Source organism: Lygodium microphyllum, chromosome 4 (assembly GCF_053477565.2).
Source record: "Lygodium microphyllum isolate KBCC chromosome 4, Lygodium_microphyllum_v1.1.10, whole genome shotgun sequence".
NCBI lineage: Eukaryota > Viridiplantae > Streptophyta > Polypodiopsida > Schizaeales > Lygodiaceae > Lygodium > Lygodium microphyllum.
The window spans coordinates 82,921,870-82,946,606 of record NC_141138.1 but is presented as its reverse complement, the minus strand read 5'-3'; the positions used below and the strand labels follow the sequence as shown (position 1 = coordinate 82,946,606).

Below are 24,737 nucleotides of genomic sequence, written 5' to 3'. Positions count from 1 at the left end.
AAATGAATAGTTTGAAATATATAAATCATGTACACAGTATAAGTTGTTCCCCTTACGGTTCCATTCCTATTCCATTGCTACTATGGTCCACCAAAGAGGGATCTGGAGTGCTCTGACCACCACTCGTAGTAGAGGCTGATGAAGAAAAGTGTTGAAGACACAAAAAAGACTTGCTATAGATGATGATGGCATCAACAAGCTAGGGTAGAATGCAATGTATAGGAGTTAGCAGGCCGAAGGGTGATAGCTATAGAGGACTAGGCAACAAGTTGAATGAGGTGTCTAATGGATGTAGGTTGGCAAAAATTGGGATAACCTATAAAACAAGGGATGAAGACAAGTGGTTAGATATTGTTCTATTTATAGATGTGGATGCTCCCAAAATAGGGGTTTTGCTTATGAGACATAGAAACTTTGGTAATCTTTTGAGTTTTTGAATTGTTTTAATGAGCTAATGAAGATTTGAGCTGTAATACATCTTTTTGAACTTTAACATCCCCTCTCAAGCCCAAAACTAGAACCAAAAAGAGATTCGAAGCATAGCTCAGCCCATAATATCCCAAGGTGTTCCACCCCAAAGCAACCACGGCATCCAACCAAGGGTGCACATTGATTGCCCAAGGATCTACCATGACTATAGAGGTGATGGTTATCTTACCTCACGAGTCCAAAGGATCACCCTAGGGAGACCAAGGCATTAGACAAAGATGCTCGTTGGTTGCCCAATAACCTATCAAGACTTGCAAAGGCGATGAAACCACTTTGAACTCTTTGTTATCCTCTCCTTTTTGTTGGAGAGTAACTATGCCATGGGAGGAAAATAAGAGGGATGGTCAAATCAAACATCACAAAATAAAAGTCTAACCAACCACCTATCTAGGGTGTTGGGGACGAAGTAAGAAGATGGTGAAGAGATATAGAGACATGGTGATAAAAGAAATATTGGTGGAGACAACTCAAGATCTATCAAGCTTGCTTTGTGCAATGAGATGCAAAGAGTAATGCTACATGATGAGAAAGGACATGCAATAAGGTGCCACTTGGATAGCGTCCCTCATGGGAACACTATTTACTTGCCCAAGTACCCTTTTACAAAGATGATGATATTGATCATGCAATGCAAAGGATAGGTGCAACCTCAACCATGGATGTTGATGTCGAAGGAGAAAGAGGAACTTGATGTCAATCTTTGTGTGGTACTGAGAACGAAGCTATAATTTGATGATGAAGATAGACTTGACACACCTTAGCCAGAACAACCAAAAGCAAAATCAGCCATATGGTACGTGAAGCATGCCTATTCTCAATTTCAAGAGAGAGCTCCTATGCTAATCAAGTGCCATAGGCAAGCTCGAATCTCAATCTTGAGAGATGGCTCCAATGTGAGTTGAGAATCGCCAAAATAGTAATCCACCATGCAGATGGATCGAACAGATGAAGAAAAAAGGCCTAATACTCCCCAATTGGAAGAGCAAAGGAAGAGTCAACCACCAAGGTAGTTGAGCTATGCCCATACTTAATCTTGGGAGATGGCTTCAATGCCAACCAAGTGTCATAGGAATACCTAAAACTTGACCTTAGGAGATGGCTCCTAATGCCACTCAAGAATGCGAAGGCACAACACTAAGGTAGCAATCCACCTGACATGAAAATAAGCAAACTAGTAGTGTAGAAAATCATTAAAACACTTCAATGAAATGGAAAGAAAGGCCTTAACAAACTAGTAGTGTAGAAAATCATTAAAACACCTCAACAAAAAGGAAAGAAAGATGGATGCTAAGAGAAAAAAAGATATCCAAGACTTGATCTTGAGAGAAAAGATACTATTCCCATCTCTATGCTGATGGAGGCAATATTCATTGCAACAAGAGCCGAAAAACAAACATTCAGCTTAGTTAGAATTGGTAAAGAGCTTGCAATGTTAATTGTGAACTCAACTATATAACCTAGTATGAAAGGATCAAGATAAAAGAATATGTATACTAGATGTTTCATATTGAGATGCTTTGGATATTGTGCTAAGGGAAAGAGAAACCTAAGTGAGTGTTAGATGCAACAAAAGTGAATCAAAGGTAGGTGACTAGGTGTGCAACAAAAAACTTGAAAAGTAAAAGTATGGCCAAGCCTAAAGGAAACGTAGTCTAACTAGCTTAAGGTTCCTAAGGATGACCTAAGGGGAGGTAATGACCAAATAAGTTAGAGATGCCATAAGGCACTAACTTAAGGGGAGATCCAAGATCCACCACATCAATGGCCAGTCCCATTGATGAACATGAATACTGGGGGGGTGGAGAAACTGCACGACCTCCCTAGGAAGAGCCCCTCTCAACTGCCTTGGAGTGGCACTACCACTACCAAAGGGGACTGAGGTTGGTTAGGGAATTGGTATTAGAGTCAATTTTAGTTTGGGTAGATTCTAGAATACCCTTAGTTGTGCATGGTATCCTCGGCCTTTCAGTGACAATTGCTATCTACATGGCTTGGTTTATGGCAAGAGGTACAAAACCTATTTTTTAAAGGCAAGTAATATTAGAAGGGTCTTTGTGAGGGTTGGACCTTACCACTCCCTTTTTCCTTCAAAGAAGAAGAATGAGCATCAACATCGAAACATGGTCCATGTTTAGGATCAATCAGGGAGGTTTGGACAAGGCCTAAATGTGTAGGTGATTCCTTTCCACTCCCTAAGTCCTTTAATGATGGAGATGGCTTATCAACACAAGAAGTGGATACATGCATTTGAGCAAGTGAAAATTCCCCACACAATTGGACCAAAAGACAAAGAGGTGGCATTTCTAGCAACAAAGCACTAGGGTGCAAATTGGTACACCTCTGAGTATCTAATGATGGCCTAAAACCTAAATGCATATTAAAGACAACGTGAGCGAAGACAGGATAACCTATGGTAGGTCTAAAATAGAGGTCTAGGTGGAATGGAAAAGAATCTAACTGGAAAGTGAGTGTGGGAGGGAAAGGGTGAGAAATATGGAGGTGAATGTGAAGAGCCAAACTCATACTCAAATGAAACAGAAGATAAAGAATTACCTTGTGAAGCATCTTTGACCATAGAGTTTTCTTCCAATCCATATTACTACCAAATTGGATCTCTTGGGTGACTTACAATCGATCCTTGCACGACTTAAGGAGGAACATAGACATAGTTAGACTCACAAAAATGGATTGTGCAGACTTGCCTCTAGCTTAATTGTGAAGAATTTGAACTTCGGATGTTTCTTGAGTGGATAGTCTTTTCTCAACTGAGAGATAATTCATCTCGTCAATAAAGTGCTTCAACTAAGATGCACCTTGTAAAAGAAGATGAGAGAAGAAGATTGGGCCTTTATGAATGATCTCTAAAAGAAAGGTTAGTAGATGGAGCATTATCCTCCAAAATCAAGATCATAGTGTTTCAACAGTGCCTTGATTTTGCAAGAGTAGCTTGAGAAAACATCAAAGGATTTGAAGATGGAGTTGTCTGAGCCATCGTAAATCAGCACGTTGTTAGGGGAGGAAAAGTGTTAGGCTATAAACCATCGGGTTTCAAGAGCTAGACAAATTAGATGGAAGAATCAAAAGATCCCAAAACACAATGTATATTCCTCTTTGATAAATTTTGTAAACTATAATAACTCTCTCGGATTACAAACTTTGTGTCTAAGGTGATGCCTTAGATGAAACTCTTGTCAAGTTGATTGCTTAGCTACTCTATACAATCCGAAAACTCTTGCTATAGCAGTACAATGTAGGACTATGCTTCATACATTGACCAAAATAACTCTGATTGCACTATGGATTGCCCGGATGCATTTCAACCCACTCTCTATGTCAAAACCCTATCACAAACTATTGTTTAGCATTTAATCTCTTCCAAAATCTCACCTACAACAATAGGTAGCCCCACATGCAAATCTACTCCAAATTGGGTACTCTTTAGCAAGCCTTTCTAAGCAAATATTTACATACTCATTGCATTGCACTTAGCTTTGCTTTATTTTATTTTCAATTTTGTTTTCTAAAGCATCTCACTACTCACCTCTATGCTTGCAGATTTTGATCTCTTTTGCAGAGTATTGTATTTCAATGTAGGGCTAATGTTGGGGTAAAGGCCCGTTTGACCTCCGTGTAAAGTACACGCACATTATTTAGTTGTACATGTGAATGGACCCTTACGTGCCCTAAGTATAAATACATTTTATTCTTTGTGTACCAACACATTGTTGGTATACTCATATCGAATTGTACTTTCACTCCTCTCTCTCTCACCAACAGTCACACTCATGCTCACTCCTTGAACTTTTGCACATCCACATCTGAGCTCCAACAACTGATATCAGAGCCTAGAGTGCACGCTTCTCGAGATCTGACGGGATCAGCCGACATAGTTGATGACCAACAAATAGTTGGAGTTCCTGGTGACCAATGTGTGGGGTAGTGGCGGGCGAACAATTCAGGCGACTTGTGGTGTGGTGATGGACCAAGTGAACAATTTAGGCGACTTGTGGCGCGGTGATAGGCCGGACGCACAGCAGGTGACGTGTCGGGCAACAGGCAATAGCAGCAAGCTCTAAGCGTAGGATAGGGCAGTCGGTTGCTGACGCAGACGATTGGCAAATGTGCCTAGCGCAGGAGCAACAGAGCGGGTAGACAGACTAGGTATGCGTGACGACGGGGACTTCAAGTGCTGGCAAGCATGATAGCCATCATGCGAATGGGCAAGGTCAACGGACCCTCCCTTGTCATTTTTTAAAGAAGGAATAAAAAATTCCTTTAATTTCAAAGTTACCCCTTCTTCTTAACAAGGATTTACACGTGAAAGCACAATTTTCAATTTTGTGCAAAATTGAGCCAGAAATTTGGGGCTTTTCCTAGATTTGACCTCGTCTATGCCTGGCAGTGATATTCAGGTTAGAAATTGCAGACATTGTGTGTGGTGACCTCAATTAAATTGGGGATTTTGCCATCTTTGTCAGAATTTTGCTCTTTTGAGTAAAATTTCTTGACATAGGATTCTATAAATTTGGGGCTTTTTATGTATTGGTAAAATTTTGCTTAGCTGGGTCAGATTGGCTGACATTTATGCAATTTTGGACTTGAAATTTTGGGGATTTGTGCAGAATTTGGTAAATTGCTACATTTTTTATCCATGTGGTAGTTGGTTCATGTACAAACAATAGAGATTTATTTCTGGTTAAGGAAGAACAGAAGTGTGTTTTGCTGGTTCAATCTGTGCTTTTGCATTTCAAGGGTATTTACTCTTGTATTCGTGATAAAATGACTGCACTTCTTCCAGTTCAGTCACCAAGAGTTTGATGGAAATCAAATGTTTTGATGGCCATGGCTTTGACCTTTGGAAAGACCATATGCAGGGCATATTGTTCCTAAAGGATTGTGAGGATGCTTTGCAAGAAGATAAACCCGCATTAATGTTTGATGCAGATTGGGCCAGAGTCAGCAAAAAAGCTATGGCTTACATTAAGATGGGTGTCATTGATGACATCTTGACAGGCATTAAGGGTTTAGATATAGGGTATGCAATATGGGAGAAATTGAAAACTACCTATGAGATCACCACACCTGTTAATTAGGCGCATTTAATGTGCAAGTTGGTGAACATGCGACTGGATGAGTCAAAGCCTGCAGCTGAGCACTTGAGTGCATTTATAGACATTTTAAATCAGCTCAATGATGCAAATTTGGACTTTGATGATAAGTTGAGGGCGATCTTTTTGATCATGACATTGCTTGATTCTTGGGAGACCTTGGTGGTTTCAATAACCCCAATCTCTCATATGATGGGGTGAGGGGTTCAATCTTGAATAAAGAAATTCGATGTATGTAATGTAAGAGGTAGGGCTGAAAAGAAAAATGCAAATGCAGGAGAGAAACAGGAGCAAGAGCAAAGGAAAGGAAAAAAGTGACATTACTTGCTATCACTGTGGTCGGAAGGGCCGTAAGAAACCTGATTGTAGGTATTACAAGAAGGAACAAGAGAGAGAAGAATGCATGAGATAAAAAGGAGGAGAATAAGACAAATGCATTTGAGAAAGACAAAGGCAAGGAATAGACCAATGTGGCCTCTAGTGTGGTCATAGAGGAGCTTTCAGATATAGAGGGTGATGTGTTATGTGCAGTTGATTATGATGCCCTTGCATGTCACATGTAGGATATGCTGATTACCAAGGCTGATGTGATTGATGCACTTTTGTCAGTTGATGATGGTGTCACTCAGACTTGGATTGTAGACTCTGGTGTCTCTTTCCATGTAACTCCTTGCTTGGAGTGTTTTGCTATGTTCAATGCAGGCAGTTATGGAAAGGTGTATCTTGGAAATAACCATGTTTGCAGCATTGATGGGATTGGCACTGTACATTTGTCTTTAGACAATGGTCAAGAGCTTGTGTTGAAAGATGTTAGATATGTGTCTGGCATTAAAAAGAGTTTACTATTTGTTGGTCAGCTTGATTTACATGGCTACATTACACTGTTGGTGGTGGTTTGTGGAAAGTGAAAAAGGGTTCCATGCTGATTGCAAAAGGAACCAAGAAGGGTAGTTTGTATTGTTTGCATTTTTAAGCCTTGAATGGCAAATTTCTTGCAGTTGCTGAAATTTGCAGTCACTTGGAGTTATGGCATAAGAGATTAGGCCATATGAGCTAGAAAGGACTTGATGTCCTTATCTCTCTGAAGAGGGTTGATGGAAAAGGCTCTAAACTTGACTTTTGTAATGAGTGTCACTTTGAAAAGTAAATAAAAAATTCATTTTACTCTGGTGTCTCTTGTAAGTCCAATGTCTTGGACTTAGTGCATTTTGATGTATATAGTATGCTCGTGAAATCGTTGGGTGGTGTTGCATATTTTGTTTCCTTTATAGATGATTGTTCCAAAAAGATTTGGATATACCTGTTGAAAAAGAAAAGTGAAGTGTTTATTGTTTTCAAACTTTTCATGCATTTATGACCACTCAACATGTAAAAAGCTGAAATGCTTGAGAACTGATAATGGGGGTGAGTTCACATCAACTGAATTCAAGTCCTTCTGTGACTTTCATGGAATTAAGAGGGAGCTTACAACCCCTTACAACCCTTCTTCAAATGGGGTGGTTGAGAGATATAATAGGACTTTATGTGAAAGAGTGCGGTGCATGCTATCCACTGCTAATCTCCCTCATGAATTTTGGGGAGGCACTCAAAACCGTAGTTCACATTTGCAGCCGCTTGCCAAACAGGTCCTTAAATAATGGCATCCTTGAGGAGTTTTGGTTTGGCAAATCGGCCTCATATGACCATTTGGCATTTATGCATATTTGGCTGTGATGCTTTTGTGCATGTTAGAGATGAGCCGAGGAACAAACTTGACCCAAAATCCACCAAAGGCATTTGCCAAAGAAGAATTATATGAAGATGCAAGCCCTCCTTCCTCATTCAAAGCAAAGCAATAAGGAGAAAAAGACGAACGAAAAAGATGCGGTGCTTGTAGGTTTCTTGCATCCTGTGTCAAAGCCATATGTTATAGAAATGAAAAAAACCTGGAGGTAGCCTAATATGCCCATTTATAGATTTCATGAAGTACCCCTCAAGGCCTACCGGGGTGATTTAATAATAGTAACTTACTATTACAGTTCTCAGTCCACGGGTAGTAGATAACCACTTCGAATAGACCTTGAGGTGGAAAAGTGGCCCTCATCGACAAACCTTACGGAGCGTTCTTTGTCTTTTGGCTTGATATGGCTAGACTATATTTTCATGGGCTATGGTGATGGGGATGAATTTGGCTGCAGAGTGTGGTAACCTCAGTTTAAGGAAATTATTCACTGCCGTAATGTTGTGTCCAATGAGGCAAGATTGCTAAAAGGCACTTTAGTCTCTAATGAAGATATGAAAAAGGTTAAATTTCAGAGTTTGCAGCCACCTATTACTTCAGAAAATGAGCCTTATGGTGCTGTACCACAGGCTGAAACTAATGATCAGCCGGTTATTTTTGAGCCAGGTGATGATGGACAGCAAATAGGAGCACAAGGAAGTCATGGACAACAAAATAGACTTGCTGATTATGAAATTGCAAGTGCTGGTAATGAAAATGAAGGCGCTGTACAGCATGAACAGCATGCTGAAAATGGCTACACGCGTAAGAAGGCAACCACATAGGTTTGATCCCTCCTTGCATTATGTGATGTTTATAAATGAGGGTGAGTCTCTTATATACAAAGAGACCAAGTCATGCGAATTCAGCAGTAAGTGGGAGCTAGCTATGTAGGAAGAGATTAAATCTCTATATGCAAATGATACTTGGGATCTTGTGTCATTGCCCAAGGGAAGGAAGCCTCTTCTAAATAAATGGGTGTACAAAGTAAAGACAGTTGATGGGAAATCCAAGTACAAGGCAAGATTGGTTGCCAAAGGGTATGCACAAATGAAGGGATTGACTTTCAAGAGGTCTTTTCACCTGTTGTGAAGATGACCACTCTATGTGTGCTTTTTGCTCTCATTGCTGTATTGGACTTAGAGTTGTACCAAATGGATGTAAAAACAACTTTCTTGCATGGTGACATTGATGAGGAAATTTACATGAAACAGCCCAAGGACTTTGTAGTTCCTGGAAAAGAACAGATGGTGTGTAAACTGAAACGCAACTTGTATGGGCTGAAGCAAGCACCACGGTAGTGGTACAAAATGTTTGACACTTTAATGCTATCTCATGAGTTTACATGCAGCCATGTAGATCATTGTTTGTATATGAAAAAGGATACAAATGGCATCCCCATCATATTTGTTTTGTATGTGGATGATATGTTGTTAGCCGGGAAAAGAAAGACTAGCTTGGATGCTCTAAAAAATCAGTTGAAATCAACTTTCTCCATGAAAGATTCAGGGAATGCAGAGCATATTTGGACACGAGGATTTGCAGAGATAGAATGTAGAAATTATTGTTTTTATCTCAAGAAAAGTACATTGAAAACTAGACAGATTTAACATGGTTGAAGCTAAGCCTTTTGGGGTACCCTTACCTCCTCATCTTAAGCTTAGTAAAGCCAACAATCCAAAAGATGACGTGGAAGCAAATGCTACGAAGGGAGTCTCTCATGCATCAACTTGTGGCTCTCTTATGTATGCTATGGTTGCTACTCATCCAGACATTGCTTATGCAGTGGGAGTTGTTAGCATGTTTATGTCAAATCCTGGGAAAACACATTGGGAGGTTGTCAAGTGTATTCTTCGATACCTAAAGGGTATACAAAGAAAGTGTATTTGATATGGGCAGGGTGCACTTAGTTTGCAGGGTTTTTGTGATGCAAACATGGCAGGTGACTTGGACACTCGTAGGTCCACCAGCGGATATGTCTTTACAGTTGTTGGTGGGGTTGTTTCTTAGTGTTCTAGGTTGCAGAACATCGTTGCATTGAGTACCACTGAAGCTGAATACATATCAACTACTGAAGCTTCTAAGGAAGCTATATGGTTGAGCAGACTTGTAGAGGATCTTGGCATATCTATGGGTACTATAGTTTTGGGATGTGATAGCCAGAGTGCTTTGTATCTGGCTAAGAATGCCATGTATCATTCATGCACAAAGCATATAGATGTGCGATATCACTTTATCAGATAGATTTTGGAAGATGGTCTAATCACATTGATCAAGATCAAAACACAGGACAACCCTGTAGATGTCCTCACTAAAAGTCTAAGCAAAGCTCAGCATGAGCATTGCATACGACTAGTGGGTGTTGATTAGAGGTTCACTTCGGACCTTTAAGTGGGAGGTTGTTGTTGGGATAAAGGCCCGTTTAACCTTCGTGTAAAGTACACACATTATTTAGCTCTACATGTGAATGCACCCTTACGTGCCCTAAGTATAAATACATTTTATTCTTTGTGTACCAATACATTATTGGTGCATTCATATCGAATTGTACTTTTACCGTTCTCTCTCTCTCACCAGCAATCACACTCTCACGCTCACTCCTCGAACTTCTGCACATCCACAACTAAGCTCCAACAGCTAATATATAGGCTTGCACTAGTCCTTGTGCTGGAAACATATGCTCACATTTTCTTTTAATTTTCCATCTACTTAGAGTTTTGCTCTTCTACGAGCATAGAGGCTTCCTCTCCCATGGTAGATTATGTAGCATCTCTCTTGATGCTAACATGGCGGTGTCTTCTATCCTTGCTCTTCCAGTAGGGATGCTTCATAATTTTCATCCACATGGTTCTCAGCACCACATGAAGACTAACATCCTCAGGCTCCTCTTCTTTCTTTCGCATTGACATCCAGGTTGAGAGAAAGTTTCTACACTTCTTGGTATTCTACAGATTTTAACACTTATCTTCGACATCAGCCTTCCCCTTGTTCTATCTTTCCCTTTGCATTGCATGATTTCATCATCTTTGTACTAGGGTGCTTGGGCAAGTGAATAATTTTCCCATGAGGGACACTATCCAAGTGACACTTGTTGCATGAGCATTCTTCAACTTCTAGCATATCATGCATCCCATTGTGAAACGTACCACTCGACGGATCCTAAGCTGCTTCAACTGGTAGATTACATCACCATCCTTCTTCCCATGATACTTCATCACCTTTTCCTCATCATTGATATCCTTGAGTGGTTGGGTATGCTTATACTGTTTTGTGATGTGTTGGGTATACTATCCTTGCTTTCCTCTTTTAGGTCATTGATCCTTAATCAGCCCCTGAAATTAACTTTCTACCATTAAAAATTGAAAGTTCAATGTGGTTCCATTTGCCTTTGTAGGGTTTGGTAGGCCACTAGATAGTCGACAAGCACCCTTTGTCTAATGTCTTGTCCTCTTTGGGGTGACTACTTAGACTCCCTTGGTAAGATAACGATCACCTTTGTAGTCTTGGTAGGCCATTGGCCAGTCGACATGCACCCTTTGTCTGATGCCTTGGTTGCTTTGGGGTGGGATGCCTTGGGGTAAACATTGCCAACATTTCCTTTTAGGCTTAGTTTTGGGCTTGAGAGGGGGTGTTGAGCTAAAACACGCTCTATAGTTGATTAGCATTTTTAAACAGCCCCAAAACATGCTTAATCAATGAAAAACACAAATTTGGTACATGGTTTGAGAGAGTTTTGGTGGTCCCCCAAAACCCCAATTTTTGGGGCACCCTGGGTTGCCCAACATTCAGGCTTATCCTTTTGTGTAGGTTTCTCACTCTACCGTGCAGATTTCAGCCATTAGCCACCTACCATTTGTTGAGTAGCCATCAGCCATCACCGATTGCAGCCCATCACTATCCAGCCCTAGGCGGCTTGTTTTCAGCCATCGCTCTCCTGTTTGGAGGTCTCCATTTGCTAAGTCATCATTGCACCTGATCAGCTTGCATTTTCAGCATCTGGCGTCGGGTGACAGGCTGTTACCATCTCTCTCACCGGGTGACTATTGCAATATTTGCGTTTTTTTTGTCCAACAGGCTATCTACATCAGCAAACACCTCTCTTGTTTGTCGCTTGACAATGCTTTGTCTCAAATGATTAGTTTTCAGTCTTTCTTTGGTGGTACATTGTCGCGTTTACTAGATTCTAGGCTCTCCTTGCTATGTTTTGGTGACCAGCTTGTTGCCCTTCATTATTTAGTACTCTCTCATCTCCAATTGGTGGTTACAACACTCAAGATCCGTCTTCAGTGGACGTCACTCTTCGATACTACATTGCTTTGCCCTTGGGCATTCTGTACACTCTTACATTTATTTAACAACATTCATTTACTTCAAAGTTTCTTCTCTCTGTGTTTGTCTTTGTGTTTGAGTTTTGAGTTTTTGCGTTTTGTGTTTTGTGTTTGGGGTTTGAGTTTTGCTGGTCTCTGTTTGAGTCTTTGTGTTTTGGGTGTAGTACATGCTGTGTTTTCTAAGTGCAAACCCTAACATATCTTCACAACGACAATGTGACATAAAGTGTAATCAATGACAAACCAAGCAATCCACAATAGCCTTAGTTAGACTCTTTATAATAGCATTGGAGATATGCTAGGTTTTCAAAAGAAAACATTGTGTATGACCATGATTGGAACATAGAGAACTCAAACACAAACGATTGGAACATTGTGCTAGGTTTGAAAAAGAAAACATCGAGTATGACCATAACTAGAATGCAAAGGACTCAAACACAAACACAAAAATGCAAAAAGATAAACTGAGAAGAAGGAGAACTCTAAAGGGAATGTCGAAGGGTGATAGTTGGAGATGACTAGGGCAGCAACAATGAGGCATCTAACGGATGGAGGCTAGGAAGAACTGGGGCAGCCTACAAAACAAGGGATGAGGACAAGTGGCTGGGCAGTCTTCCATTTATAGTGTGGATCCTCCCAAAAATAGGGCTTTGGCTTATGGGAGATAGAAACTTTGGTAATCTTTGTGTTTTGGGGTGGTTTTATTGAGCTAATGAAGGTTTAATGTGTAATGTATTGTTTTTTAGCTTAATACACAACCACTCTAAAAAATCCCACTATATCTTTGGAGAGGCCTCCCAAGTCCTTTAATAAACCCAATATCTCCATCCATCTAACAAGCAAGTGGTTGGATCTTGGTCAATTTGCCACTTCCTCTTGCAGTGTGCCACTACTTTGTTCCTCTGTCTTGAGCATCCTATGAACTCTATTTGGTCCAAGTCCACTGGTTGGATGCAGCCATCCTCCTCAACCCTAAAAGTAAATGCCATGTCTCTGTTAGTTGCAATTACAACTAGAAGGATATGTGACCGATCCAAGTACTCCCATTGTCACGGCCTCAGAAGTGTTTGTATCTATTTGCTAATACAAAGGTACTCCCACTGTCATGGCCTCGATCATAGATCTTGCTCTCTTAAGACCCTATAGTCTTTGCCTTTGAATATCTTGTGATAGCTCTTGAAATGCAAACCAGTCTCTCACGGAGACAACATGTAAAGGGAACCGTCCTGAAGATAGGTAAGTCCTTTGTCCACCAAGAGTGTAGCTCGACTCTAATTGCAAATAGTGATTGAAGAGAAGAGACTAACACTAATTCTCTTTAGCTGTAGTAGTTGGTGGTAGTTGATACATGCCAGAAAAATAGATCTCTATGCTCTAAAATAGTAGCTACAAATCTAACCTTAAAGCTCCTTCCTAAGTTTGGCCTTGATCTCTTGAAAAATGCAAGGAATGTTGGACTACCAGTCCTCCATGTGTAGTTGGATAGACTAAAGCTTTCCTATCAAAATCGTGTTCCAAGGCTCTTCGCCTATAGAGGAAGGCCCCTCTTAGCGAATAAGGCTTTGCTCTAGCTATCTAGGTCTATAATCACCAAGCCTCCTCTAGATCCAAGCTATATGATGCCATCTTAATTCACCTTCACTTTAGCTAAGCTCCCATTTTCTCTTGTTATGTTAAGGTTCTTGATAACGCGCTTCACTTGGCCAACGCATGAATGAGAATGCCCAACAAGAAGTGATGTACCACATGATCACAAGAAGAACTTGTAACGATCACCACTCCTTACTAATGAAAAGTTTCACTAAGCTCCATTAAAGGAGCTTCTATCTCATGCTCCAAAGAAGGTGTCAACACCTCACGGCATCCAAGATATCTCACTACACTATCCCACAAGGAAACCAAGTGAAATCCTTGTGTGGTTGCCTTCCAATTGCCTAGTGTCACATACCCAAAATCCATAGGACTTATCAATCAATTAAGGCACCTCCAATTTTGCAAATAATCTCCATGGGCCACTTCAAAGGCCCTAAAGTTACTCTCATGCCCATCGAAATAAACTTCTATGTCCTCACAAACCAGTTTGGGTGGGGTGGGTAACGTCTAGCATCAATGGGGCCAATCTAAGATTGGTCGCCTTCACAAGGATCTTGTAGGCAGTTCCAAGCAAAATGATCAGCCTTCACTGTGTAATCTCCAATCTGTCTCCAATTCTTGGGAATGAGATGAATCTGTTCCTCAGAAAGTCTCTTTGGCATAATCCTAATGCCATAATCTCCTGGAAAGCTGAGATGAGGCCTATGCCGATAAGATCCCAATAATTCCAGCACTGTTTATGTTGTGACCCATCATCTTTTTCATCCTTCTCATGTCCCTCTCAGCCAGCTTCTTGGGTACCTGTATAGGTCTGCTCGCCCAGCATGTATGCTGCTCACTTTTGTTTTTTTGTAGCAGCTTTGCTCTTCTGTGGCTCTTCTCCTTTGTTAGTCAGCCATTCCTCTCAGACAGCGTTCTCCCTTTTCCCTTTTAGCATTCTTGCTGCCAGTTGGCCCATTTTGAAGTTTGACAACCCATTTTTGAGGCAGGTGGAGGACATTTGACAGTTGGCCCATTTTGATGTTTGACAACCCATTTTTGAGGCAGGTGGAGGACATTTGACAGTTGGCCCATTTTGATGTTTGACAACCCATTTTTGAGGCAGGTGGAGGACATTTGACAGCCTGGGCAGCTCACTCAGGGCTGCATTTTTGTCTCTAGCAGGCTGCCCATCTGCTTCCTATTCTCCAGGGCCTCAGTTAGGGTTTTCAGCTTGTCATCAGCATCTAGGACTGCATTTTCTCACCTATCAGTCAGCTCACAACGGGCTGCCTATATACATGCTGTTTATGCGGTCACTGTTATCATCTGGTCATCTGTTCCCATCCAAGTGGTCCCAATTGATCCCATCTCTGTTGCGTTTGCTGCAGATCTACTTCCAGCCTGCATTCCTCGTCATCAAATCATTGGCACCCTCATTGCCTTGCCATCATCAGGCACTTGTGCAGGGGCCCTTCTCAATTGCAGCAGCCTTGTATACAGTCCCCTTACATTCCATACACACATTCCACATTATAATGAGGAATGGGACCGAATCGGGGTATAGGGTGTAGATAAGAGGGCTAATAAAGTGCACAAAGAACATAACCCGGAACAAGGAACAAGAAAGGGCAATGGGACCATATCAGGATTCAGGGTATAGTGTGTAGATAAGAGGGCTAATAAAGTGCACAGAGAACATGAACCCCAAAAAAAATGAATGTTCAAATAAATGGAATGGAAATGGCAAAATAGTTACAAGGACCTCTGCACAAGGGAGGTATAAGATGCAATGAATCAAGATAGAGCATAAAGACCAATTCCAATAGCTGAAGAAGCTGAACCAGGGGTGAAAGCTCAAAGCAAAGGATAGAGCACAAGGGTCAAGGACACCTTGAGAGGTGGTCCAGGTTGTGCAAAGGTGAACACTGAGTAGAAGAGGCCACAAACAGGAAGGTAGAGTGTGCTGTCACTCGTACAGATCCCATGTGTGAGCAGGCAGCCAGCACTCTACATACCAGTCTACATTTGTATGTAAGAAAATTGCACAGCAGTGGACCAAAAGCACATCTCTGGAGCAAAAATGATGACATGGCAAGCTGAAAAGGCAACACTCTAGAGCAAAAATGATGACGTGAATAGTAGCTGGTTGATGCAGCAACTGACAGATCTGATGATGTGGCAGGCTAGGGATGCTGCATTTTGGGGCAGCACCAGCAGCATGGACCTTTGGGATAGCAATTAGAGAAGAAGTGATGAATGGCAGCAACATGGATGACTAAAGCTCATATTGGGCTCCTAGAAACTTTATTTTGCAGCAGGAAAACAATGTGCAGCAGCAAGATATGATTGTAGGCAGCTGGGAGGCAGCCAGATAGGTCACTATGGCAAAATAGCAGTCTTTCACCATAAGGTGGTTCAAAAGGCTGAGCAGTAAGAGCTGTTATAGAGAGAGGTGCTGTGTGAGAGTCTAGAAAGAGAGAGCGTTTGTATTTCAGGTTGTAGCCAAACAAAGAGAGAGGGAAGAGTTTCAACTTTCTACTGAAGCTTGTTTTGAGAGAGAGAGAGAGAGAGGCGATGGAGCGTGATCGGAAGCCGCCTCGCCCCTGTTCCTGTTCCGCTACTGTCTGTGGACTGCGCCACGCTTGACGGCGGCCCCCGTCTCGTTTTGCCATACTGCCATTGCACTCCGGCCTATTTTCCTGGGCGTAGACAGAACCAGGTACTGCAGGTCCCTGCTTTTGTGTGTTCGCCTGCGCCATTTCTGCCTTCCGCGAGCTCTGCCCCTGTCGTCCTGCGAGCTCTGTCCTTCCACGCCTGCAACCTGTCATCTGTACCTGCCTTCCGTGACCTCTGCCCGTGCACACTTGCAACCTGTTCATGTGGCGCCTAGATTTGTTCCTGAGACACAGACGCCACGTTGGGAGAAGGGACAGCTTTGCCCTAGGCAGAAACAGACCTGCTGTCCGGGCAGTCTTCAGCGCACCCTGCTTGAAGGTCGTCTTACTTGCGGATCGTGGCTCTGCATCTGACTTGTACAAGGTTTGTTCGTGGCATCCTACTTTGCTTTCGGGCAGACTGTGGCAGCAGAGAGAGAGAGAGCGCTTTGCAAATAGCTTCAGATCTCTTGTTTTTTAAAAGTGGTGATACAACATTGTTGGTCTGGATATGGCCTTTATTGACCAAACGGTGGCAGCCCTTGGTCCGGATTCTGAAATAGAGGAACCAGAGAATATGGTTCCTTGCACAGAGGAGATGCCACCTAGTCCTGACTTCTAGCTTGCGGGCAAGCGCACCAAGCATACTTCGGAAGATACAATGGATCATCAGGAATGTTCTTATGCTCAGGTTGCTTCTGATTCTGTGGATTCTCAGGATGTTGATTGGGAGCATTTGTTGGAGTTTGCCAACACTCTGCTTGGCGATTATGCTCAACATAATCATGAAGCGTTTACTGACTCTGAAACTGAAGATGTTCTGGAAGCCACTGTGGACCCGAAAAATGTCTTGTGCTCATTCTCAGTGTTTTATGAACGTGTTGTTATACTTTTCTTCACTGGTAGGATCCCATTGCTTTCCTATATTCGCCAGTGGGTGCAAAGTCTACTACAAGGGGAGTGTGTTGAAGAGATTTTTGTTGGGCCCCGAGGCATTTATGAGGTGCTGTTGAAATCCGAGAAGCATCGTGCCGATCTGTTGACTAAACTGCCATTGTTCTTTGATCGCCGTTTGGTCCATGTTGTGCCATGGCGCCCAATGGCAGATTTTCAGTGCTTGCTTCAACGCGAATGCCCGGTGTGGGTTGAAGTGGAAAACTACCCGGCTGTCTATTGGCCACTGTTAAAGGATGCCATGGCCGTTGTGGGCACTGTTTTGGTTCCCCCGAGCCTAAGGGCCATGAATCGTAACTGTTTGTGTATGTTATGGGACACTGCTCGGAAAAGGCCTGCTTGGTTACGTCTTAATTGCTTTGGCATGCATCCTTTGCACTTTCGTTTGAAATGGGGTGACTTTGCAGGGCATTGTTTTTCGTGTGGAAAATTGGAGCATTTTATGGCTGAATGCCAAGCAAAGCAACCGACTTCAGATACTGAGCATGTTTTGCCTCCCATGGAAGATATGGTGCTTGATGCTCCGTCTCAGGATGCAACCCAGCCACCTAAAGTTTTGGATAAAGGTAAACAACATGTTTCGGGTTTGGATTCCCGTGACAGCGACTGGGTAGATGTACGTGCCAAAAAAGGTAAAAGGTTTGATGCTGGCATGACGGATACTATGCCTAATACTTCACAAGATTCCTTGCGTACTTATATGCGTAGGAAAGACATGTTGTCTTCAGAGTACACTACTCATGCTATGGTTTCTTTTGCTCCTCGCAATCAGCCCACTAGGAAAGTATATACGGACGGTCCGAAGGGCCCACTTGCTAAGTTGACTTTTGATGCTAGAGGTAACGTGATTACCCCATGGGATCGTCGTTATTCCCGTTCCATTCCCAAGATAGTGGATACACCGTCTAGCTCTAAATTTGGCCACCAGAACTCTTTTGCCGTGTTAGCTGATTTTTTGGATGAGGGAGCCCTTGACATTCTAGCAGAAAAGGTTAAATCGAGGCAAGCTTTGCCTCGTTCGTGATTTTCTTTTTTGAATACACATGAAGATAGCCACGTGGAATGTGCGAGGCATTTGTTCTCGCAATAAGCAACATGCCATGTGGAGTGTATTGCATGAGAATTAGTGGGATGTCTTGTGTGCTGTTGAGCACAAGAGTCACGGTGAAGCAGGAAAAGTTTTTGGATTGCCATGGGTTTCGCTTGTTTTATGCAGGGACACATGCCATGCATTATTCTGGTGTGCTTATGATTGTACATGAGAAATATCAGCCTGTTCTTATTAAAAATGATGTACATGGTCGTTTTGTGGTGATTGAAGTTTTATTTGAAGGAGAGATCTTATGGTTACTTGGGCTCTATGCTCCAAATGACCCTTTATCCCACCGGGATCTTTGGAATACTTTGCAGACCTCCTTGTCACTTGGCAGACGGGGGTTTTTGATGGGGGATTTTAATATGTGTGTTGATTCTTCACAGTCCACATCAGAGCATTCGGTGATGGACGCTCCGGAAAGCCGTGTGTGGAATGCGTTTGCTCTTGCCATACTTAAGCAAGATCTTTGGTGGCTACACCTTTCTTCTACAGGGTTTACTTTGCATTCTGCGTAGTATACAACTACATGGTCGTGGTTGGACTGCATGTACATTATGCAGGATGATGCTTTTCTTCCTGAGATGCTGGAAATGAAAGTGTTGCAGCAATATGCCTTGTCGGACCATTTTCCTCTACAGCTTGAGATGCTTGTACAACCCATTGCACCTTTTAAACAATTTTTGGATAGACTCCCTTTGCGTCTCAACTCGTCTTATTTGAAGCATTCAATCTTTCAGGGTTATATGCAGCAATTGATTGATAGATTTTTATTGGACTTCTCCTCTGAGGGCAATGCTTCTTTTGAACGATTGCTCTCTAATGTGCAGCGGGTTGTTCGGCAGTATGGGATCCATCATGCCTCTCTTTGTCGGCGGCGTCGACAAGCAGCGGAGGAATTACTGGCTTTGGTTCGTTCTCTACTGGTGGAGACTCCAGATGATGTATTTCTGCTGCCATTGGCTATGCGTTTGGCTGATCTTATTAAAGAGTTTCAATTGAAATCTTATCAGCAGACCAAATTGCAAAATTTGACTGAGAATTTGCAAGATAGTGCTTGTTAGATTCATAAGTTCTTTCGAGCACTCCATGCATCTCCTGCTCGAGAGAATATGACTAGACTCCAGGATGCAGAAGGTCAAATGGTCATTGATCCTCGGACTATTGTGAATATGTGTAGGAATTATTTTTTGGACCTTCTTGGTTCTACTACTTCACCTTCTGACCGAATTACTCATGTCCGCTCAATTTTCTATGATTTGGTCCGCAGTCAGGTTCCACATGACATGCAAACTACTTTGGAGATATATATTCGTGAGGCGGAGGTTATGGATGTTTTGTTACACTTGCCCAAGGATAAAAGTCCCGGTTGGGATGGTCTCACCAATGAATTCTTTGAGGTTTTTGCTACCCAACTGGTGAAACCATTGACGGCTATGTTTTAGCAGGTTTGGGAAACGGGGTTCATGCCTTCCTCATGGAACGAAGGTCTTATCAAATTGCTTCCAAAAGTTCCTTCGCCGTCTATGTTGAAACATTGGCGACCAATTTCTTTGATGGGTTCGATGTATAAAATCTTTTCCAAAGTGATGGCGAATCGGCTCCATAAGCATCTTCCTGCCATTGTGCATCCTCTTCAATATGGTTTCATTAAGGGCCGAAACATTCTGTATAATGTCTTAAATGTGCAAATGGCTATTGACTATGCAAGGGACTCTAATGAGGAGGTGGTATTGATTCAATTGGACTTGGAAAAGGCTTTTGATTATTTATACTGGTCTTTCATTGCAGAACTTATGTCTACTATGGGCTTTGGTACTCGGATGTCTCATTTGATCTACACCATTAGTGCTGCGGCTTCTTCGCGAGTTATGCTGAATGGTAGTGTTACCGAGCCATTTGTCCTTGCACGCTCTGTGAGACAGGGTTGCCCTTTGAGTCCTCTCTTTTTTGCCCTTGTGACTCATCCGGTTCTTTCGATGTTATCTCATATGGCAGCTTCTACTCAGTTGCTGGATTGTCTCTTCCTTCTGGACAGCACTTCATTAGTCAATCCTTGGCTGATGACAGCTTTATGATTTTGCGTGCGGACAAGGATAATCTTCGCAAAGCATTAGATGTTTAGACTCTCTTTGGTCATGCTTTTGGTCTTCATATCAATGCTTTGAAATCAGCCATTCTCAGTTGCACGGAGTCAGATTTGTAGTCATTGGACTGGCAGGGAATGGTTGTTTCCCGTGGTTCCATTGTCAGGCATCTTGGGTATCCTTTGGGTGTTGATGTTCGGCCAAAGCAATTACTAGAGTGGATTTCATAGAAACTGGCAGCTAAGTTTCTGTATTGGAAGTCACAGGCTTGGTCCTTTCATGTTCACCTTAAAGTGGCTCAGACAATTATGTTGCAAATGCTCACATATTTCTTGCCATTGCTGCCTTGGACTACTACTACATTGAATGCTCTTACTCAGTACATTCGTTTCATGTTATGTAAGGACTCCTTGCATGCAAACATTTCATGGATTTCTTGGTCGCATGCATGTACCCCCAAACGCATGGGTGGTGGGGCTATTTTGGATGCTGAAACTCACATGTTGGCACTCCGTTGGTCTCTTTTTCGCGCCATGTGCTTGGATCATCACCCGTGGGTCTTTATAGCCCGTTATTTTCTTGAGGATCACGGGCTTGTGCATGGTAATACCCAAATTTGGAGCTCCTGGTGGCATGTTCTTAATGCAGACTCTCGGTTTTCTAGTCCTTCTTCATCCCTGCTTGCTCATTTGGTATGTTCCTGGAAATTGGTTCTCCAGAAGGCTTAGTGGCATCCAACGGAGGACCGCTTAGCTACTAACTCTTTTCAACTGGAATTGTTGGTAGCCTCGCGATTACTTTCTTGGGAAGGCAAACATGAGCTCAGACCAAAATTTAACCGCATGGCACGTTTGGGCTTGACTTCAGTTGCAAATGCCACCCTTGCCAGTTGCAATGTGTTGATATCGTTTCGTACAACCAAGAGGCTTTTCAGGATCCCTGGTGGATACCGTGATTTATGGGGACAGCTTTTGCTAGTGTTCCAGAGTAGACAACCCTTTCTTGCCCTTGCTTCGGATCGTCCCTGGCAGGACTGGGACCTTGCAGGCTGGCTGAATTTGGAAAAGGCCTCAGCTAACCAGGTATATCATCTTCTGATTAAAGATCATCAATGGTTGGTTACTAAAGCTAATACTGTATGGGGATTGCGTAAATCTCAGTCACGGTGGAAGGTAACTGTGATGGAAGGTTGGTTGAACAAGACACCTTTCAAATGCAAGGTCTTTCTTTGGAGGGTGATGATTGGTGGTCTTCCTCTTGCTTCAGCCCTTTCCAAGCATCGAATCTCCAACGGCAATTGTTTCTTTTGCACCACCAGTGTGGAATCGGCCCGTCATCAATTTATTTCTTGCCCTCTCGCTAAGAAAATCTGGTCACTCTTGTCAACGGTTTGGCGAGCAGTGGTTGGTTTCTCGCTAAGCCCTTTTGATTGGGTTTTTGTGCGGCCTAAATACCCCACACCGGCACAGTCGCATATGAAGATCTTGTTTCACTTTCTTAGATACTGGGGCTGTTGGCACAATTGGACCATTCGGAATGCTTTTCTTTTTGATTCAGCCTCTAATGTTCAGGGACATATTGCCAGGCTTCAAGGTCTCTTGCATTGGCAGATAGATCTCATTCGGCACTCTGACTTACTCCCTCGGGAGGACTTACTTTCCTAGCATATGGCAATTTCCTCTGCGTCTTTGCGAAATATAACTCTTTTGTCGGCACTCTTAACTCTTTTGTCGTTTAGTTCTTTATAAATATAACATCCATTATGAAAAAAAAAAGAGAGAGATGGAGATGAGACGAGACTGCAGTCCGTTGGGCAATTTTCTCTTACCTAGAGGCTGGAATGGTTGCTTGCAAATCGCAGCACACAGTGCCCTGCTTTCGATAGTCTGACAGTTTGCATGCCACTCGTCACAGTCCAGACACCTCATTCGTGACTTTCGACAATCCCAACAGCACGTCACTTTTCCAATGTTTCCCTTTGGGGAACAGCAATATCCATGTTCCCTTCATGTTCCCCCACGTTCCCCCACATTCCCCAGTTGTTCCTTCTTCACAGGCGTTCCGTTGTTCCTTTGGCATTTTTTTGGTGTGGAACACGTTCCCATGTTGCCAAGGGGTGGAATGGTGTTCCCCTTCTACTTTGTGGTGGACCACACACATCGACACCTCCCTCAGCCCACTTCCTCGAGAGTCATTGGCTGTTGGACAGCTCTCCCATTGAGCATCTTGTACAATCTTTCCTTCATTTACAACAGTCATTCATTCTCTTTAGAGTTCTCCTTCTTTGTTTGTGTTTTTACGTTTTTGCGTTTTAGTTCTCCATGCTTTGGTCATGGTTGTACACTTGTGTTTTCTTTAGCAAACCCTAGCATATCTCCATAGTGTGGAGGGATCCATTCCTTGATAGGCCATGTGACATGGCCTTCTATACCTACACTACTTGGTTGGAGAATAGGATTCAAATTAGTAGGATCAAAGCATAGCCATCAGCCACTTCCTATCAACATAGATAAGGCATCTCAGATAATTTCTTATAAGACTTTTCGAGGAGGCTAGATGAGAGCTTTAGGCCTAGGAAAATATTCCTCTTCTTATGGATATTAGCTCATAGGAGCCAAGTAGTTGGCAATTGGCTTGGATACAACATGGATCCAATAGCATGTTGCATGCATAAGATGCGGTGAGCTAGAGGTGACACAAAGATACTGCCTATGGGAGTGTTTGAGAGCTTAGGAGGTACGAAGTAGAGCCCTTAGGATGATATTCCACGGCACAAAAAAGAGCATGGTTGTGACTTGGGGGGATGTAGCTTGGGTCATAGACAAAGGCCCAACATGTAGCTATGAGATGGACAAGATCTAAGAGGATCCCTACTTTAGATTACTTATAGGCATAGTGGAACTAGGGACACTGTTACATATGGGAGCTGATTGCTAGTTTTATAACCTTGTACATTTGGACTGTGAGATGGAGCTATGCTAAAAACCTTCATTATGTATCCATTATAGTGAGTCTTTCGAGGGTTTGGACAGAGATCATCCAACTCTCCAGGAGATGGGAGAGGATGCAAGTCAGCTATGAGAGGATGAGGAGGAGTAGGAGAGAGGCCTTCTATTGATGTGGGACTCAGGCACCTTTTTCCATGCTACCCCTTTGATGGTTTGGCATTGTACCCTACCAGATTGGTTGCTCACGCAACCATTGTATTTGCCATGTTTGTAGATACTGTTTACATAGTTCCTTATACTTTATATTTTACATCCCGGGGATTTTCTCCGAGGTCTTAATAGAATTTTCTTTTCTCCGGAAAAAAACGGACCAATCTCAAAGTCCAACCATCCTTACTTGACTCAGACTGCGGCTTACAACCAGGAGACGGACATGAGAAGAGATCAAATGATGTTATTGCCACCAGAAATAGGTGATGGTCTGGGCCTCACAAATTCTGCTTATACATAATCGTATTTCCTTTTAACAGCTTGGACAATATCAGAGTCTGTAGTTTTTTGACTTCCATAGTTGTTTCATTGATTCTTGGCTCCAAAGTGGCAGCCCATATATTGCAGCTGCATGCACTGATGTATAATTATGCAACACTTTTTTATATGATGTCCTTGAAGATAAGCCTCTTTAGCAGGGTGAAGGATCCAAGTCTCTCTGTGACTCTGAAAGTATGGAGAACGAGCTGTGGAATCTCTTGGCAGAGTTGTGAGTGATGGAGATTCCATTTTATTCTAGACTGAATTCCATTGCTTCTATTACTTCATTTAATTACAAAATGACTGTCAGTCTTTTGGCTCACTTCAATTTGAACGTTGATCAGAGATGAATCTGGTCATTTTCAACCTTATATTACTCTTTAGATGAGTGGTTGTACCCAGCATTTCATATTATTAAGCAGCAAAAGTTTGTCACCTTTCTATGCATCACAAGTATCACGTGCAGCTTTTCTGAATACTATTGATAAGAGGGCCCTAAGTAGATAGTTATGCTCTCTGCTGTATTTTAAAGCAATAAACTCATTTTCCATGCACGTCTGGTCATGTAGTGTGAAATGGGAAACAGGATTCGTGTTGCCAAATACAATTTCACTTTCACCCGAGAAGTGGAATCCTTTTGACTTTTGCTGTCTCAAGAGATTGTCTAATACTGATTTAATGAAATCTTGAACTGCAAAAAATCTCTGGTCATTTCACTTTCAACGGTAGCTTGCTAAAATATACACATGAAAATCCTGCTGCACTGTAGCGTTAGCCAATATTTCTCCACTAATTTTCTTGTTTGTCGTTTTTGAACGTTCATGGAATTGTTCCATTATTGAAGTCACCGGTTCTTTTCAGGACTGTTGTCTGAACCCTTTGAATTGCTTCTTCAACGAGTTGAACAGGAGGCCATACAAAAGGTGTGTGCTGATGCTTATGAAGGAAAAAATATGTTTTTTGTCATGCACATGCACATTGGAGGTAGCAAGTTAGGTTGCATTTTTTTTTCCAGGCATGCAGGGTTACAGAGCAAGACCTGAATGAGGAGGATCCCGTGAATATGACTACACACGAACAACTTTGGGTGGAAAAGTATGCTCCAAAATCCTTCACTGAGCTTTTGAGTGATGAGCAGACAAACAGAGAGGTAATAATATTTGCTGATATTATCTTAGCTGTTTTTAAGGTTCCCAGAATTGATTTAAAAT

General features: G+C 42.3%; 1 protein-coding gene across 1 annotated transcript in view; it reads left to right on the top strand.

The window, feature by feature from the left end:
• The window catches only part of CTF18 (P-loop containing nucleoside triphosphate hydrolases superfamily protein), a 75,053-nt gene that overhangs the window by 16,243 nt on the left and 34,073 nt on the right, over positions 1 to 24,737 (top strand). Inside the window, exons 4-5 of the mRNA XM_087676171.1 lie at positions 24,388 to 24,449; positions 24,542 to 24,676. Coding sequence (XP_087532297.1) covers positions 24,388 to 24,449; positions 24,542 to 24,676 — 197 coding nt within the window. The remainder of the gene's footprint in view (positions 1 to 24,387; positions 24,450 to 24,541; positions 24,677 to 24,737) is intronic.